This window comes from Silene latifolia, chromosome 3 (genome assembly GCF_048544455.1).
Source record: "Silene latifolia isolate original U9 population chromosome 3, ASM4854445v1, whole genome shotgun sequence".
In the NCBI taxonomy this organism is placed as follows: Eukaryota; Viridiplantae; Streptophyta; class Magnoliopsida; order Caryophyllales; family Caryophyllaceae; genus Silene; species Silene latifolia.
The window spans coordinates 32,559,766-32,578,049 of record NC_133528.1 but is presented as its reverse complement, the minus strand read 5'-3'; the positions used below and the strand labels follow the sequence as shown (position 1 = coordinate 32,578,049).

Genomic DNA, 18,284 nt, shown 5'->3' with positions numbered 1-18,284 from the left:
TTATCTTTCCCACTATTTATTGTGTTGGTTTGATATTTGATCCATGTGTTAAAGCAAGTGGTTTAAGAGACATGCTTGATTTTTATTACAAAACTTTAGGTTATACATACGATACCCAAGTCGATGTTGATTATGCTTTAACTATTTTGCATCAATTATATGCTATTTATGAAAATGAACTTGCGGGGGAATGTGAACATAGTTCTAAGAAGTCTAAAATGCCGACTAACACTATTTAAGTGAATATTTAAGCTTTGACCATCGATCCGGTGGGAGGCCATAACCCGACACTCTAACATGGTGGAAAAATCACTCCGCCCAATTTCCCGTATTATACAAAATTGCTAGGGATGTACTAGTAGTACCCGCTTCTACCATTGCGCCTGAGTCTGCTTTTAGTGCAGGTAGAAGGGTACTAGATGAAAAAAGATCAAGCTTGGAACCAAAAACCGTCAAAATGTCTGTGTGCAAAAAAGATTGGGATCAAGCGGAAAAAAGACGTCAAGGAGAAAAGGATGAAAAAGAGGATAGTGATACGGATGAATTACTGACAACTGATGCTTTTTCCGTTCTCGAAACTCCCGACGATATCGACGAAGATTATTGATCACCGCCCAACACCACCAATCCGCCATAAAGGTAAGTAAGGTAAGTGATGAACTACGTGGGCTTTGATTCTTTCGGGATACGTATGCATCCTAATTAACGTAATTTGAAAAATAATTAAAAATATTTGATATCATTTTACAGAGTTACATTAATTTTGATCAAGCCCTTTTTTTGTGTTTTTTTTTCCTTTTTCCCTCTATTTTATAATACTAAATAGTTAAACTTAAAAAAATTTGAAAAAAATAATACCGCTAATTTACAAATAACAATATTACAAATTTACAACTAATACCGATAGACGATACTTGATAGTATACAAATTACAAATAACCGTTAGCTCGCTTACAATGATTTACAAATTACAAGTTACAAAACTTTAACATATTTTTTAAATTAAAAAAAAAAAAAAAAAAAAAAAAAAAAACGTGTCAGGCCCGCCCAGCCCGCAAACCCGTCACTCAAACCGGGCCGGTTCAGGGCCAGTCATCACCAGCCCGACCTGTGTACAACCCGCACACTCACAGCCCGTGGTGTGGGCTCGGGCTACTCCCTCCCCAACCCAGCCCGCTTCTAGCCCGACCGGCTCGTGCTGGCCCGCCCACAATCCCACTCTACATACAACCCCTATTATATGGGAACATCCTTTATCATGCTTAGCCATAACGAGAAATTGTTCTTGCCATTGAACAACTCCATCTCAAACTTTGTACCAATACTTTTCTCCATCGAACCGTAGCTCTGATTCGAATTGTTGAGATTTTTGGTACAAATAATATAAAAGTGCAAAAACACACAATATTTTGTTATGGACTTAAGTCATTTAACCACAACCCAACCTTGTATTATTATTCAAACACTAACAATAATACAATTTCAATCCTCCAACACTTGGCTACTAGTTAAGATTTCCAACTATGCTTAATTCGAAATATTAAGCACACTCTCTTATTTTCCAACAATGACTAATGACCTCTATCTACTAGTTAACAATAATACAATTTCAATCCTCCAACACTTGGCTACTAGTTAAGATTTCCAACTATGCTTAATTCGGAATATTAAGCACACTCTCTTATTTTCCAACAATGACTAATGACCTCTATCTATAAAGTCCTACGGAGTATGTCCTAACTCATCTACTAACATATATAAAGACCATTACATCCTTCAAAGCTAACTCCTAATATTTACACCTATAACCTCTAACCTTTAACTATTACATAAATATTAGACATATAACATAACTTTGACATAAAGACTCTAATATTACTAACACATCAATAATGTTGCGATTACTTCCCAACAATCAACATAGAACACTCGTATGCGAGTATTGTTAAAATTGATCATCATGATTTGATCAAAATTCTATTCTCAAATGATACAGAATAATGATACGGGGTTTCCTGAAACCGTATCCGCTTCTTCTTCACCGGTCAATGTGAGACACTTCTCCCACAATATATTGCTCAAAAAAAATTCCAACCTGCTAAACATTATCGACATTTTACTAATTATCGTCGACATTTTTTAATGACTTTCCTTATCTACCCCTCACTCTAAACCTTCCATATTTTAACATCTTTTTTTCAAGTACGACATTTCCGTCACCACCGCTTCAATTCCGCCACCAAATTCAAGGAATCGACGACAAGTAATCTAAACTAGTTTAATTTTTTACAAATTTGTAATTAGTGAGTAATTTTAGGTGGTTTAGCATAGAATCGTTATTGTTAGAACGAATTAGCGATTATCGATTACCGCGGCAAAAATTAATCTAAGTCAGAAAATGATTTTTTTTTTAAAAAAAATTCCGGACGAAAATTGATTTTCCTCCGGACCTAGGTCTAGACGAAAATATTTTTTGTCCAGACGGAACATATTTTCATCCGGATTTTTTTTTTTCGAAAAAAAAAATTCCGGGCGAAAAATATTTTCGTCCGCAAAAAAAAAAAAAAAAAAATCCCGGACGAATTTTTTTTAAAACCGTTAATAACTTGATCATTGTTACCGTATGTTTAAAACCGTTTTAATAGAAAAGTTCGTAAATTAAATTACGATTTTTTCCCGAAAAACCGTCTTTTTGTTTTTGTTTTCGAGAGATTAGGGAGAGAGAGAGAGAGATAAGGGGAAGTTAATGGGGGGCAAAATTAGAAAGATGTGTTAATTGTCGACGATAATTAGTAAAAGTGTCGACGATATTTAATACGACCGAAAAAATTTCACACATTTTTAAGCCACCAGACATATTCAGTTTGGGCTGGCAAGCTCAACTTGGCACACTTCGAATTTGTTGGACTGGCCCGTGTTTTGAAGAACTTGGGAAATATCATTAGTTGGAATTTAAGGTAGACCTGACGATTCGATCCAAATGACTCGTTCTGAATAACCCACCCCCTATCAGACTCGACTCTCGAACTCAAAACCTAATCTTGACTCGAATTCGAATGGACTCGGCCCGAATGTTTATTACGGCACACTAATTATTATCCATAAATAACTTGATAATAGTTGACTAAAAATGACCCCGACTCGAACTCTTGCAGACTCGAAATTGGCATCCTCTGGACGGACCCGACACAAATTCGACCTTATTGACCCGTTTGTCAGGTCAAGTTTTAGCCATCGATCACAACTTAGAACTTAAACAAAAATTCTGAAATCATTCTTGTTTATCAAGAGCGGCCGTCCCTATTAACTCCGCCTTAGACTGTAACAGACTAACAGAGTGAGTGATATAGGGAATTTCTTTTCTATTTGGATTCCATACTCTTGTATAAAAGTATGCGACATATATTTGGGTTTTTGACACAAATATTAGGCCATGGCTGATCTCGATTTAAGAGTTGTTTCTTAGAACTTATCGTCAACGCCTAATCTTGTGTGTACATCTCTGGCCAAACTTACCAAGTACGTTTCGACTCCTATCCCCAATCATCAACTGAGTACTTAGAACATCAATTCTAGCAAACTCAGTTAAATAATTATAGCAAAACCATTTGTATTTTAGGCCCGACCTCAATTATTATGTGATTTATAATTTGGACCTAAAAGGAACGGTTATGCCTAAAAAATAAGGTGAATTATACCATGCAACCAGGAGTATGGTGCATGGTACTCTCTCCTCATAAATTTTCTTTTTATAGTAAATAAATATTAAATTTAATAAATTATAAAAAATATATTATTATTATAATTTTTAATTCTCTACAAATAGAGATTATATTTTATATATTTCGTTATTTATTTTAATTTTCCACATATATTCACATCACATAATTGACATATTCATATCATATCACATAATTATTTTTATTCCTTTAAATTATTTTGTATTATACAGTTTTGATATGGAATAAAACGTTCAATATTGTCATTGTTCAATATATTTGAACAAATAAAGTCATATTCACTAAACTAAAACTGAATATAATAAAGGCATGAGATGAATATCACACTACATAATACATATTTATCAAATTACGCTGTCATATTCATTAAACTAAAAGTGAATATAATAGTGTTATATTGTGAATATCGCACTATAAAACACATATTCATTATACAACATTGTCATATTCACTAAAGTTAAAGTGAATATGATAGTGTTATATCGTGAATACAACACTACAAAACACTTAAACTGAATATGATAGGGGTAATAAAGAAAAAAATTAACGTCTTCCTAGGGTTCTATGGAAGCTGAGTCCTAGGTCATCTATGCTTCTTCCTTCTTGATCAAGGATCCTGCTCTACATCGTATATGTAGTTTGGTTTCTCGGTTTTCTTGGTACGTTTCTTCTTTTGCTGTGGTTTCGCTGTGTTTTTTGCTGGAAAATTTAGGGTTTCTGGTTTTTGCGAAAGTCTTGGATTTCACTGTACGTATACTAGGGCTGGTGTTTGACGGGTTTTTCTTTATTGCGCTATATTGGGGGTTGGTTTATTATGGAGCGTGGGAGTCGTAGTAAAGGCAAAGGGGTGCTGGGAGAAAGCTCAAACGGTGGGAGAGAGGTGTTTGTGTGGGAGGCTAACGAGGATGTGGGTAACGAAGGACAGGTGGAAAAGATCCTTGTTGGGAAAATTTGGGCTTCGAAGACGATAAATAGTAAAGCAGCCATTGATACGATGCTTCGATTATGGAATCCAACGGGGAAGGTGATGGGTAATGTTCTTGATGCCAGGGAACGGACTTTCATATTCAGGTTTGAGGATGACCGGGATAAGGTTAGGGTAATGGAGGGCCAACCATGGCACTTTGATAAGTTTGTATGGTGCTTCAATGAACCTAGTGGGGAAGGGAAGCTGTCTGACACGATTCTTGATAGGCTACCAATTTGGGCTCGTGTATACGATCTCCCAATCAAGGGTCGTACTAATGAAGCAAATTTGAGGAGATTGGGTGAGCAGCTGGGGACATATGTTGTGCGTGACGATTCTCCTTACCCGGAGCTGGAGAAGGCGGTTCGAATTCAAGTACTCCATAATATCCGCAAACCTCTTCAACCATCGGTGGAGATTAGGCTGGCTGATGGAAAGATTAATTTTTTCGATGTAAAGTATGAGAGGCTGCCCCTGTACTGCTATGGGTGTGGCGTTTTGGGCCATGGACTAAAGGATTGTGATAGTGGTCCGCATGACGAGGATAATCTGCTTTATGGGGAGAAATTGCGTGCGTCGCCAAGGAAGGGTGGTAAGGCGGGTGTTGCGGAGGAGCGTAAGACTAGTAGGGATTTGAGACCGGAATTTGAAGAGGAGTACCGTCGTAGTGAAGAGGAGATGATTGAGAAGCTGAAGCGTATTGCCCTATCTAGTAAGGCGAAGTTCCAGAAGGGTGTGGGAGGTGTGGAGCTGCAGAGTGTGTTGGAAGAGAGCACGCAGGGGGGTTTGGGGAGTGGTGTAGTAGGTGGTATTGGGTCTCTGGGATGGGATGGTGGCAAAAACACGGGTGAGCAGGCGGTAGTGGATATGAGTGATGGGGTTAGGGGCGGTAAGATGGTGGAGCTTGTGGAGCATAGTACGCTGTATACAGGGAACCCAGGGGAGGTTTCGGCTGAGGAGATTGTTGTGGAGGCTGGCAGGGTGGAGATGGTTGCGAAGGGAGAGGCTAGTGTGAGGAAGTGGCAGCGGACTGAGCGTGTGGAACATGGGGGAGTTTCGTTTTCGTCTGTGATAGCTGATAATGAAGTAATAAATGAAAATCATAAACGGACGAGGGTTGAGGATGGTGGGGAGGCTGCCGGTGCTTCGAAGAGAGTTGCTTGTCACAGGGATGTGTATATATCTGAGGCGGAGGTTGACCTGAGTCAACCCCGCCGGGCCCAATGAATCTCTTGAGTCTTAACTGCAGGGGGCTGGGCAATCCCTCTGCAGTTGGCGGGCTCCGGAATCTTGTCCGGAGGGAGGCCCCAGCTTTGGTCTTTTTGTGTGAGACAAAGCTGAGTAGCGAGGAGATGAGGTCTGTTATGTTACGTTTTGAGGATTATTCTGGTATGGCGGTGGATAGTGTGGGGCGATCTGGGGGTCTTGCTTTTTTGTGGAGAAAGGATGTTAATGTTGTGTTTCGCTCTGCTTCTGTTCACTTTATGGATTTTGATATTCGAACAGATGATCTTGAATGGAGGTGCACGGGGTTTTATGGGTGGCCGACAGTACAAGATCGTCACTTATCTTGGGAGCTACTCCGGTCCTTAGCAGCTGAGTCACGGTCTCCATGGCTGTGTGTGGGGGATTTTAATGAGATACTTTATGCTAATGAAATGAAGGGAGGAAATAGGGCACAGAGACAGATGAACAGCTTTCGAGATGCGGTGGATGTTTGTGAGTTGCGTGATTTGGGTTTTGAGGGTTATGAATTTACCTTTGATAACGGACAGGCTGGGGTGGACAATAGACAGTGTCGGTTGGATCGAGCGTTTAATAACGAAGGATGGCGGGATCTTTTCCCGTATGCAAAGGTGATTAATATGAACCGTGAGTGGTCGGACCACTCGCCTATCAAGGTGTTTCTAGACGGACGGGAGAGGCTCGATGGACCCCGGGGGCGTAATTTCCGCTTTGAACAAATATGGGTGGGGGAGGAAGGGTGTGAAGATACAATAAAAAAGGCGTGGGAGGAAGACGACTGGAATGTAGTGGACACGATTGCTAGGTGCGCGCGGGAGCTGCAGAAATGGAAGGGGGTGAGTATAGGTAAGATAATGAGAGATTTAAGTCGTAAGAGGAGGCGGTTGAAGTGGTTGAATGTCAATGAGAGAACCGTGGCAAATGTGCGTGAGCGGAAGGCTGTAATTAAAGATATTAATAGCCTGTTGCGGCAGGAGGAAGTTTTTTGGAGGCAGAGATCGAGGGCATTATGGCTAAAGGAGGGTGATAGAAATACCAAGTATTTTCATAGGAAGGCGGGGCAGCAGAAGAAGAAGAATCGGATTGGGAGGATTGTTGTTGAGGGAGATCGTGCTGTGACCGGGAATGAGGGTATTAAGGGAGCAGCAGTAGATTTCTTTAGCACTTTGTTTACTTCTTCGCAGCCGGCTGTTTTTGATGAGTTGCTAATCGGAGTAAAGAATAGGGTGACGTTGGATATGAATGAAAGTTTTAAGGCTGAGTACAAGGGGGATGAGGTGTTTGAAGCGTTACAACAAATGCATCCTCTCAAAGCACCTGGACCTGATGGTATGAACGCTCTCTTTTATCAAACTTATTGGCATATTGTGGGTCCATCTGTCACGCGGTTGGTGCTTCGAATTTTGAATGGTAGTGAGAGTCCTGGAATTATTAATAGTACTCATATTGTGTTAATCCCGAAGAAAAAGGCACCGGATAAGTTCTCTGACTATCGACCAATAAGTTTATGCAATGTCCTATACAAATTAGTTGCTAAGGTGCTCGCTAACAGATTGAAGAGATTTCTGGGATGTTTAGTTTCGGAGAATCAAAGTGCCTTTACTCCTGGGAGATTAATTTCTGATAATATCTTGATTGTCTTTGAAATGTTTCATTATATGAAGAATGCTCGTAGCAAGGAGGGGCATATGGCGCTGAAACTGGATATGGCGAAGGCGTATGATAGAGTTGAATGGGTGTTCTTGGAGAAGGTGCTTCTAACGATGGGTTTTGATGGGAGCTGGGTGGGTAATGTGATGAGGTGTGTTCGAACAGTGTCGTATGATGTGCTGATTAATGGATCTCCGTCTGCAACTTTTGTACCTACTAGGGGATTGCGTCAAGGTGATCCGTTATCCCCTTATTTGTTTATTCTTTGTGCAGAAGTTCTTTCAAGTATGATCAGGCGTAAGGTGGAAGAGGGTGTGCTCCATGGTATCCGGGTGGCGCCACTTTCGCCGGTTGTCTCACATCTTTTCTTCGCAGACGATAGTATTATTTTTGTTAAGGCAAATGAGACACAGGCACGGATTGTTATGGAATTGTTGAGTCAGTATGAAATTGCTTCTGGGCAGCTGGTTAGTAAGGAGAAGACAACTGTGTCTTTTAGTAAGGGAACATCGGTTTGGCGGAGGGATAAGGTGGTTTCGGTTTTAGGTGTGCAGGCTGTTCAGGAGCAAGGAAAATATTTAGGCTTACCGACGGTTATAGGGCACTCTAAGCAGGTTCTCAATAAAGTTGTTCGGGACAAATTGAATAATAAGATGCAGGGTTGGCGTGGTAAATTATTTAGCCGAGCGGGTAGGGAAACTTTGATAAAGGCGGTTGCCCAATCTATTCCTACATATGCGATGAGCGTTTTTAAGTTACCAGCTAATTTTTGTGACGAGCTTCGTTCTATTGTCTCGAGATTTTGGTGGGGTTCGGAGAATGGAAAGAGGAAAATATCATGGGTGTCTTGGGAGGCTATGTGTCGTGTGAAGGCTAGGGGGGGCATGGGTTTTCGGGACTTTGGTAATTTTAACCTGGCTCTGTTAGCTAAACAAGCTTGGCGTTTGATTTGTAATGAGGAGAGTTTGATGGTCGGGGTACTGAAGGGTAAGTATTTTCCGAATTGTTCTTTTATGGAAGCTGTGATAGGTAATAATTCAAGTTATACTTGGCGAAGCATATGTGAGGCTAAGAAAGTGATGGGATTGGGAATCCGGAGGAGGGTGGGTGACGGGAAGGGGACAAGGGTGTGGTTGGACCCGTGGATACCTGGAACGTCATCAAGGTGCGTGATCTCGCCGCGAGGAGGCTTCGATCTAGAGACGAAGGTGGCTGAGTTGATGGTGGTAGGAGAGGCTAGGTGGAATAGGGAGAAAGTTGAGGCTATGTTTCTTCCTTTTGAAGCGGAGAGAATAATGAACATTCGATTAAGTGAGCTAGTACAGGAGGATAGTTGGTGCTGGGATGGTGCGCGTGATGGGGAGTATTCGGTTAAGGAAGGGTACCGGTTACTAGCTGCGGAGGAGGAAGAAGAAGAGGAGCAGTCCGACACTTCGATGGCAAGCTGGATTTGGAAAGCGATTTGGAGCGCACCGGTGATACCACGTATTAAAGTGTTCATGTGGCAGCTGTGTAGTGATGCGCTTCCAGTTAGGGGCAACATTGCAACCCGGATTCAGAATTTTGATTGCTTTTGCCCTCGGTGTCATGCCGGTGAGGAGTCATGTGTCCATGTCTTTCGTGACTGTGGTTGGAATGAGGAGGTCTGGGAGATGGTTGGGCTCGAGGTTTTTAGAAGCCATAGTAATATGCGCATAAGGGAGTGGGTGGAGGTCGAGCTTCGTCGTATGGGGATGGAGGAACGTGTTCTCTTTATGACTACGTGCTGGGTGATTTGGGAGCAGAGGAACAAATTGTTATTTGATAACGGGTTGTGGACAGGGGAGAGAGTTGTAAGGAGGATAATGGATGTCGTTTGGGAGATGGAAAGCTTGAAGGAGGATGAGGCTGTGATGGAAAGGGGGAGGGGAGATTCGACGGCTGTTGGTAGATGGGGCAAGCCGAGTGAGGGTTTGTGGAAGGTAAATGTTGACGCAGGTGTTAAGGAGGGAATGGGTGTAGGCTTGGGAGCGGTTTGCAGGGATGGTGATGGTCGAGTGGCATGGGCGGTGGCGGTCCAAACTGCGGGCACCTGCTGCGTGCAAATGGCTGAGGCGGAAGCTATTCTTCTTGGCTTGAAGGAGGCTAGGTGCGTTGGGATGCGGAGTGTTGTCATCGAAAGCGATTGTCTTAATGTGGTTAATGCTTTAAAGGAGAGAAAAAGGGGTCGTAGTGATATTTTTCTTATTTACGATGAGATTTTGATGTTAGTCCCGCTTTTTGATACTGTTATTTTTAGTTATACTCGTAGGGATTGTAATAAGTTGGCTCACTTAGTAGCTCATGCTACGCCATGGACCATAGGTAGGAGATTTTGGTTGGATGTTTTGCCGCCGTCACTTGTGGGTGTTGCAGAACAAGATTTATTTGATATATGATAAACCGCATTTGGTTTTTTCAAAAAAAAAAAAAAAATATGATAGGGGTAATGCTTCTTATAAGTGGAAGTTAATTTTTTGTTTTAAAAATAAAATAAAAATAAAAATAAAAAAAGAGGAAGTTGAGGATGTGTGGAGGGAGTGGGGAATGGGAGGGAGTATAGAGTATCCTACACATGGGTATAGGATATAAGAATTGGTTTCATTTATCTTACATTTCTAGTGAAGTTTTATCTTCCATCAAATTTTTGTACAAAACCCTAAAATTGTATTGTTAATTATTAATTCTAAATTTCTAATTAAACAATTAATTATTACAATCATTAAATGACCATATATTTTAATTTGTAAAAGATTCGTCTTACACTATAACATGGTACATTATTACTCAATAATAACCGCAATGTCTTGAGATTGAGTTGAGATCACATGTTCCACTTTTGTACTACCTCTTCTTGGAACTCGACATCCATAAAAAAATAAAAAAAATCCAATGTCATACCCAGCATCATAAATCGCGGCTGAGATTGAAGACATTAGACATGGTTTAATTTGCAACCAACCACTCCCACCATCACAATGTCATAAAATGAGGTTGACGTACGTACCTGGATTTGCAATCACATTTTGGACGCTTTACAAACGGATTAACGTATTCTTCCATATACAGCTGACGGCTCTAGGCCCAGTAGTTAAATGGGCCACCCCATTTTTGTCTTTGTGTTTCAGTATCCTAGGCACATAATTCTCACTTGCCATAGTTGTTACTGTATAAGAGATTAAGGTAGTGAGACATATGATCTCAATTCTCAACTCGACAATGAATACCAAATATGAGGTATTAATATTGTATTTATACAAGAAAATATACTACGTAAATACTAAACTGATTTATATTCTATCAAATCAAAAGGTCGTTATTATCAAATGAGATGCGAGTCTCTTTAGGTATACCTGAGATAACTCGAATGTATTTGATACTACCAATCACATATGCAAATACACTAGAAGTCTCCCAATAAAAAGGTCGTTATTATCAACTTCTTCTATTGATCTAAATAAAGCTGAGATTAAACTAAACTCAATTGAATTAAATTATGTAAAACTGATCAAATTTAGTGATCGAAGAATAAATGAATTAAACTAAGTTGAAATCAACTAAAAATATAAGTTAAACAAGAACGACTAAACTTAACCTAACGAAAATTGAATTGAAGTGAATTGTGCTCTAAACTAGAAACTAGCTACTTAGTTATAGGCTTGACTGTCACCTTCAATCCACACATTCAAGTATTCAACTGTTATCTTAAATTCATGACCCATTCCTATACATTTCCCCACTCACACAAACACACATGCAACAAAATTTATATACTCCCCCTTTATATATCATATCATAGTCAAATTCACCTACTAAAAACCCCTTTTATTATTCCTCTACACAAACCAAAACAAAAATACAATCTTCCAACATTTCTTTTCCCTCTCTACAGAAATGTCTTCTAGCAAGAAAAAATTGTTCCTTAACACAGTGTCAGTAAACCTAGGATGTAATTGTAGAAGGCCAAAACTTTCTTCCGTTTTTACCCCTAAGCCAAAATCATCTAAACCACCAAAATACCAAAAACATCATAATTTGTCCTACTCTTCCTCAACTAACTCAAGCGCTACCACTACTACTACTTGGGACAAAATTGGAAATTCATCTTCCTACTCTCCCTTATCACACCCTTCCTCGGTGGACGGGTTCGGTCGAGTCGGGCCGAGGTCTGTGGCTGTTGAGAAGGAGTCTAATGACCCGTATGTGGATTTTAGGCAGTCTATGTTGCAAATGATTGTCGAAAATGAGATTTACTCAAAGGGTGAGCTTAAGGAGCTGTTAAACTGCTTTTTACAGCTTAATCCACCTTCTCTTCATGGGGTTATTATCCGGGTTTTTACTGAGATTTGGAATGGTTTCTTTTTCTCTGGAAAGTGTAACTATTCTTCCCCTGGGTTCTATGTTCGGCCCAAGTCGTATGAGACTTAATCGAGTTTGGGTAAGACTGCGTCTGCGTGCATCTGACTGTCACTATTGTGTCGTATTATAAGCTACACTATCTATATAGTGACTTCTATAGTTCTACTGTTAGTTAGTGTTGTGGAATCTTCTTTATTTTTAAGTATGGAGAAGAGGAAAATTTATGAGTATCTTGTTTATTAGGACATGTTGGTCTCCTTAACCCGTAATTTGCCAAAGTTATTGAGACACTGGGTATGACATGTTGGTTTGTATTAGTGTGTGTAATGTGACTTTAACAACTGTAGAAAGTGTTAGCAGATGGTGTGCAATGAAATGGATTTTCTTAATATTTGTTAGCATTTTTAATTTTATGGTGCTGAATTTTAGTACTGACAGGTTCTTGTGTGTATTGGGAAATAACTCGGTTCCAAATTAGAAGTACAAGTTCCAACTAATCTAGGAATTGGGATTTGTTATTTCCATTTTCAAGCATATGATATGAACCAAATTGTAGTGCTTATTGCATCTACACCAGTAAGCTACAAGGTCAAGTACCTGTCCAATAAGGGCCAAAAATTTTACGGAGTACTTGTTAGCATAATATGACTATACGAGTACCATCTTTAGGTGGAAGACAGTCGTTCAATTAGCTAAACATTCATGTATTAATAAAGAAATAAAGTAATCAACCTATAAAAGAACTATTGTCAAGTGTAGAATGATTTTATATAATACTCCCTTCAATTCAGACAAATGGTCCATACAAATGGTAATAACATAAGGAAAAAGAGGTTATTTAAGAAAATGTAGAAAAGTGAGGGGTAAAGTTGAAAGCTTTGAATTGAGCCACGGGAATAATATATTGTGTAATTAAACATTGAGTGAGTGAGTGAGTGAGCCAATTGATGGGAAACGTGTAAATAGGTAGTGGAGTATAAGGGTAACTTTGTCATTTTTTAGGCCAAATAAAATATGTTACCATTGGTGTAAATCGTCTATTTTAGGTAAGTGTTACCATTTATCTGGATCGGAGGAAGTAACTACTTAATCAGGACAACTATTTGTAAAGGTTAAAAAGGTCCAGCAACAAATTACTTGCTTTGTACTAATAATTTAATTAATTAATCTACTTATACAATGGTCCGTGGCATAGTACTTTTATATCGTGATTTTATGGTCATCCTTTGGCTATGGCCTATGGGTACTCAACTAGACAATTAATGATACGTTCCTTGGATTTACCCTATCACTCACTACTCACTATTCAATACTCCCTCCAATTCACTGTTTTCTTCCCTATTTCCTTAAACGGATTATTCATGTTTTCTTCCCCTTTCCATTTTTAGTAAGTTTTGCACACATACAATGACCATATTACCCTTGTTATATTTTTTTATTTACATTTTTTGCCACTTATTACTTAGACATTTTACACTAATCATAACCCATAACCCAACCCATTAACCACTAAACCCATTTAACTTAACCCAGCCCACCCCATTAAGAACCCAATTACCCTAATGATTCCCGCCTTATTAACCCCCCTCCCCTAGCAGAAACCCTACTTTCTCTTTCTTCCGCCATTTTCGTCCTCCCTTTCTCTCTCTAAAAGCTTAGAAAAAAAACCCTAAAATCAAGCGCCACTCTTCCCTATTCTCTCCTGTTTTCAGATCTAATCTTAGATCTAAACTCAAAACCTAAATCTTCACATAATCATTCCCACGATGAATTTTTCCCCAAAAACATTGAATTTGAAGTTGATGACGGCGGTTGTTTTTTCAACAACTCCTGTTTGATTACGATCATGTGCATGATGATATTGTGACTCAATCTCCGATGTGGTGACTAAATCTGATGTTATGCCTAATCGGTGATATGATCTTAAATCGGTGAATTTATGTCGGAATCGGTGATATGATGCGGAATCGGTGATATGATGCGAATCGGTGATTTGATGCCGGAATCTGGTGATTTTCTCACTGAAAACTCCGTTCCTATCCCTGATTCTGGTGATTATGTCCCTGATTTGTTGGGGGAAATGGATACTATGGTTCCGGATTCTTGCATGCATGAGCAGATTGAGTTAGAAGATGATGAGGGGAAGGCTAGGGAGGAGATGGCGAGGTTTATGAAGGAAGATGTTGAGAGCAGGACACAAAAATGGCTAGCGAGGCAAAATTGGCCTGAGCATAGGCGTTGGTTTCTGGAGGAATTGGCTACGTATTGGCCATTGTTTGGGCTTGAACTTGAAGCTTTAGTTAAAGAGGAAAAGAAAGCTGAAGATGAAGGGAGGTCTAATTCTCATTTTGTTGCTTTTTTTTTTTTTTTGTTGAGGACTAATGATGAAGATGTCGCCTAAATTGGGTTATTTACTCTTAAAATTAATTTTTAATGCTCAATGATTACGGTTTTTGAGAGCATTTTTTGCCAAGAACGACACAATCCAAACATTACGCCACCACAGTGATATGTGATGAGGCTATGTCTGGGTTGTGTTGTTGCTTTGTTCGAAACCAAAATGACTAAATTGTTGATGTCTTACAACAAGTGCACAGGCGCCTTTTACATTTCATTAATGATCATAGTTCAAAATAAGTTGTGCAAAGTTGAAAATTAACCATAGATTACTGCTTCTTCAAAATGTGCTTGTTGTCTGATGGTTGTTGTGCTTCTTCAAAATGTGGTTGTTGTCTGATGCTTGTTCTGCTTCTTCAAAATCTTCAACCTGCATGCTTGCTTCCTTGCATCTGCCTGTACACATACTACTATACACATACTACTTCTTGCATCTGCCTGTACACATACTACGAAACTTGTTATGCCATTAGTACATTACTACCATGTTGGTCAGTAATGTTACCAACAGGTTCAATGTCACCTGTTGGATCATTATCGCTACCGACTTGATCGGTAGCACTTCTGAATCGCTACTGCATTGTTAATTGAATTGACTAAATCAGCGATAGAACTACCATGCCCCAGATTTTCTACATATCTTATGCACTCCTTAACTAGTTCCACATCGATCATCAAATACTCGGGTAGTATACCAAATTCTTTGCCAATTTAGACTTGTGCATATGAGGAACTGGATAATCATTCCCACCTTTTAGTTGCATTATTTCTAACATGCATGCCTGCAATGTGATGAAAACGTAGTTAAGTTTAATTACTTCTAAGTCTTCAAATGCTTTGGTTGTATTTTCTACCAATTCACTCACTACTTTGGACTTTTTCTTCTGTTGAAGTGATTGAATTGCTCTAAAAAAACTCAAGTCTAGTACATTTAAATCTGGAGAATTTGGTGGTTGATAACTGAATTCAATATTCCACCCATCTTCAGTTGCTGCCCTTTTGAAATCTGCATCCTTGTTGGTAATATGTGGTCTGGCATTGTCCTGTTGTATCATGATGTTTTTACTGTAATTTGATGGCCATTTAGCTTTTATGGCTGGCAGCACCTTGTTGATCACCATTTCTTTTGTGACCTGTTTATTAATTGACTCAATACATTTAGTTTCCATTGTCCCTGCACATCTATTTTTGGATTTCCTCTTGGCTGGAACCTCCATTACAAATGGCCATAAACCCAACTTCCCATCACAGATTACTTCCTTATTAGGACCATATTTGGGTCTTGAAACAGCACACATGAACATAACTTTAGTAATGAATCTTTTGGATTGGCATGTTCTATGAGGTCTTTTTTCCCTTTTACCCACATAAAACCTTTGACTAGGTTTGGTTATAAAAAACCATTTTTCATCCATATGAACAACATTACTTTGATCCTTAAAAGTAATTTTTTTGGACACTTGATCATATTGTAAATGTTGAAGGCAATAAATTAATCTATCAAGCTTATTGGCATCTTTCAAACCTGGCTTTATTGCATTTGTGTGAGAGTTGATATGGTCTTCTGCCACCCATATGTTAATTGTGGATTGACTCACCCCCATCCCATCTGCAACTTCTTGTTGAGTTGTCCTCTTCAACAGATCAATACTCTCTAGCTTTTCAGTATCAAAGTGAAGCCTGCTTTTCAATTTTCTGCCTTTTAGTTTGCTGTTCACATTTATTACTTGCCCTGCTTGTCTTTGTCTATTTCCTTCATTCCATATGTCTGTGATTGTCTTCCTGCAAACCCCAAACTGAGCTGCCACTTCTGACATTGCACCATACTTGGGTTTTCCATTTATTGATTTTTCTAGTAAGACTTGAATAATTCTTGATCTTTCTAAGTTGTCAAGATTCTTTGTTTTCATTTATTGAAAGATTTTTTTGGCTGGATGATAATAAATGAAAGTGTTTATTTGGCTGGATGCTTATAAATAAAAAGGGTTGTTTTGGTTGGATGCTTATAAATGAAGATCTTTGGTTGGATACTGATAAATGAATGTATATATAGACAACTTCACTTTGCACAATTTAAATTTGGATTTTTGGCGCATAAATGAAATGTTCTTAAATTTTGGCGCCTAATTTAAATTTTGGTGCCAAATTTATTATGGTGACTAGCTTGAAGTAACTTGACTTTTGACATGTTTGGTCTTTGGTTGAAGGACAGCCAACTTGGCTGATTAATCAAATAGAGCCCTGCAAAATTCTGAAGTCCTCTATTCCAGAAATTTTAGACGTTTTCTTTGTTTAATTAGTGTAAAGTAGTTTTTTTTAAGTTGTTCATTATGCACTAAGTACTGTAATTTATTCCTAAATCGTGTATTATTGTAAAATGGAGGCATGTCTCCATAGGTAATGGTTGTTTAACAACCTGTTTTCTGTAAAAAAAAATTGAATCAGTGTAGTTTTTGGAAGGATTCACTACTACAAATCCAGGCAACTACAACGCCCCTTTAACAACGATTATTCACGAAAATCACAATAGACGTTGTAGAATGTATGGCGCGAATTTTACTAAAATCAATTACAACGGGTATGGTTATAAAAACCGTTGTTATTCGTTTTAACAACGGGTCACACATGAACAACCGTTGTTAATAATTTGGCGCAAAATTGGCGCAAAGTTAGTGAAAAGTAATCACAACGGTTATTTTTGAAACCCGTTGTTAAAACTTATTTAACAACGGGTTTTTTTACAACCGTTGTTAAAACATATTTCACAACGGTTGTTGTTTAATAACCGTTGTCAATACCTTCCATACTCTAAACCACACAAACACAAGTCTGCTGCGACCACAAAACACAAACCTTAATACATACACAAACACAAACCCAAAGAAGACCAAACACAAACACAAAACACACACTTTCTCATCGTCTCTTTCTCTCTTTCTCATCGTCGCTTTATCTTCTCGCCGTCACACTTGTTGATTTCATCGTCTCTTTACGTACGTTACGTAATTATCGGGTTTGTTTCATCGTCATTATTTTATTTTTCTAATTATTTCGATTCCATGTATGTGTTTTTATCGACCATTAGGTCCTGTTCAAAGATCTCACTAATTATTTCATTTCCATCTTCTTTGGTGTCCTTCAATACGGATCGAGCATAGTAAGAGTCTTAAGGATGATATCATTCATTTTGTTGGAGTTTGGAGTTTGTTTTGAAAGATTAAGGAGAGGGTTAATTTATTTGGAGTTTGTTTTAGCAATTAGGGTTTGGAGAATATATTGAGATAATGGAAATGCATGTTAGTTGAGATAATGCAATGTATTTATACTAAGCAATGTGTGTGTTGAGTTGTTTTTTAATTAATATATATGTTAGGAAGTTCTGCCATAATCAAGCATCATCATATCTCTCAATACTTTGCTTCAAATCTTATTGGACAAGAATGGCGGTAATAATCTGGATTTTGATGATGACGATCTATGGAGTTGAAAAAATGGAAGCAAATCAAACAAGCATAACTCAACACTTTCAAAATGATCATTTCATTTAATTTTAAACCAAATACATTACAAAGAAATTATCGAAATCAAAAGATGTATAATAAGCCGGAACAACCCCTGTTAAGCGTAAAAAGCGCTTCTCAACCTGCCACCAATCACGCCACTCTGGTATACCGCTAACTTCCGGGTCATTGGCTTCATATTTTGCAATAACAGATTGAATATATGCAAGGACACGACTTGCATGTGGAGATAAGGTTGGAAGAGTACAACTCAACATATCTCTGGCATTTAGACCAAGTTGCGAGTAACAGTAAAACGAGGGTATGAAGATGATGATGATGATGAGGCTTTGTTGACAAGCCGATCGCTTCACGCCTCTTAATCCAATAATTCCGTTGATGTTCAAG

The 18,284-nt window shown here is 38.7% G+C and overlaps 3 protein-coding genes across 3 annotated transcripts; 2 read left to right on the top strand and 1 right to left on the bottom strand.

Moving 5' to 3' along the window:
- The first annotated feature begins 4,554 nt into the window (after window positions 1-4,554).
- On the top strand, window positions 4,555-10,019 carry LOC141648916 (uncharacterized). Its single transcript, XM_074457623.1, has 2 exons — window positions 4,555-5,882; window positions 5,957-10,019. The coding sequence occupies exons 1-2, from the start codon at window positions 4,555-4,557 to the stop codon at window positions 10,017-10,019; spliced, it is 5,391 nt and encodes a 1,796-aa protein (XP_074313724.1).
- A 1,367-nt stretch (window positions 10,020-11,386) lies between these two features.
- Window positions 11,387-12,377, top strand: LOC141647524 (transcription repressor OFP6-like). The gene has a single exon (XM_074455737.1). The coding sequence runs from the start codon at window positions 11,515-11,517 to the stop codon at window positions 12,046-12,048; it is 534 nt and encodes a 177-aa protein (XP_074311838.1). The 5' UTR covers window positions 11,387-11,514; the 3' UTR covers window positions 12,049-12,377.
- A 2,279-nt stretch (window positions 12,378-14,656) lies between these two features.
- LOC141648915 (uncharacterized) lies at window positions 14,657-16,286 on the bottom strand. The gene is made up of 4 exons (XM_074457622.1): window positions 15,243-16,286; window positions 15,072-15,158; window positions 14,861-14,948; window positions 14,657-14,772 (listed from the first exon to the last, which is right to left on the bottom strand). The coding sequence occupies exons 1-4, from the start codon at window positions 16,284-16,286 to the stop codon at window positions 14,657-14,659; spliced, it is 1,335 nt and encodes a 444-aa protein (XP_074313723.1).
- Window positions 16,287-18,284: the final 1,998 nt, after the last annotated feature.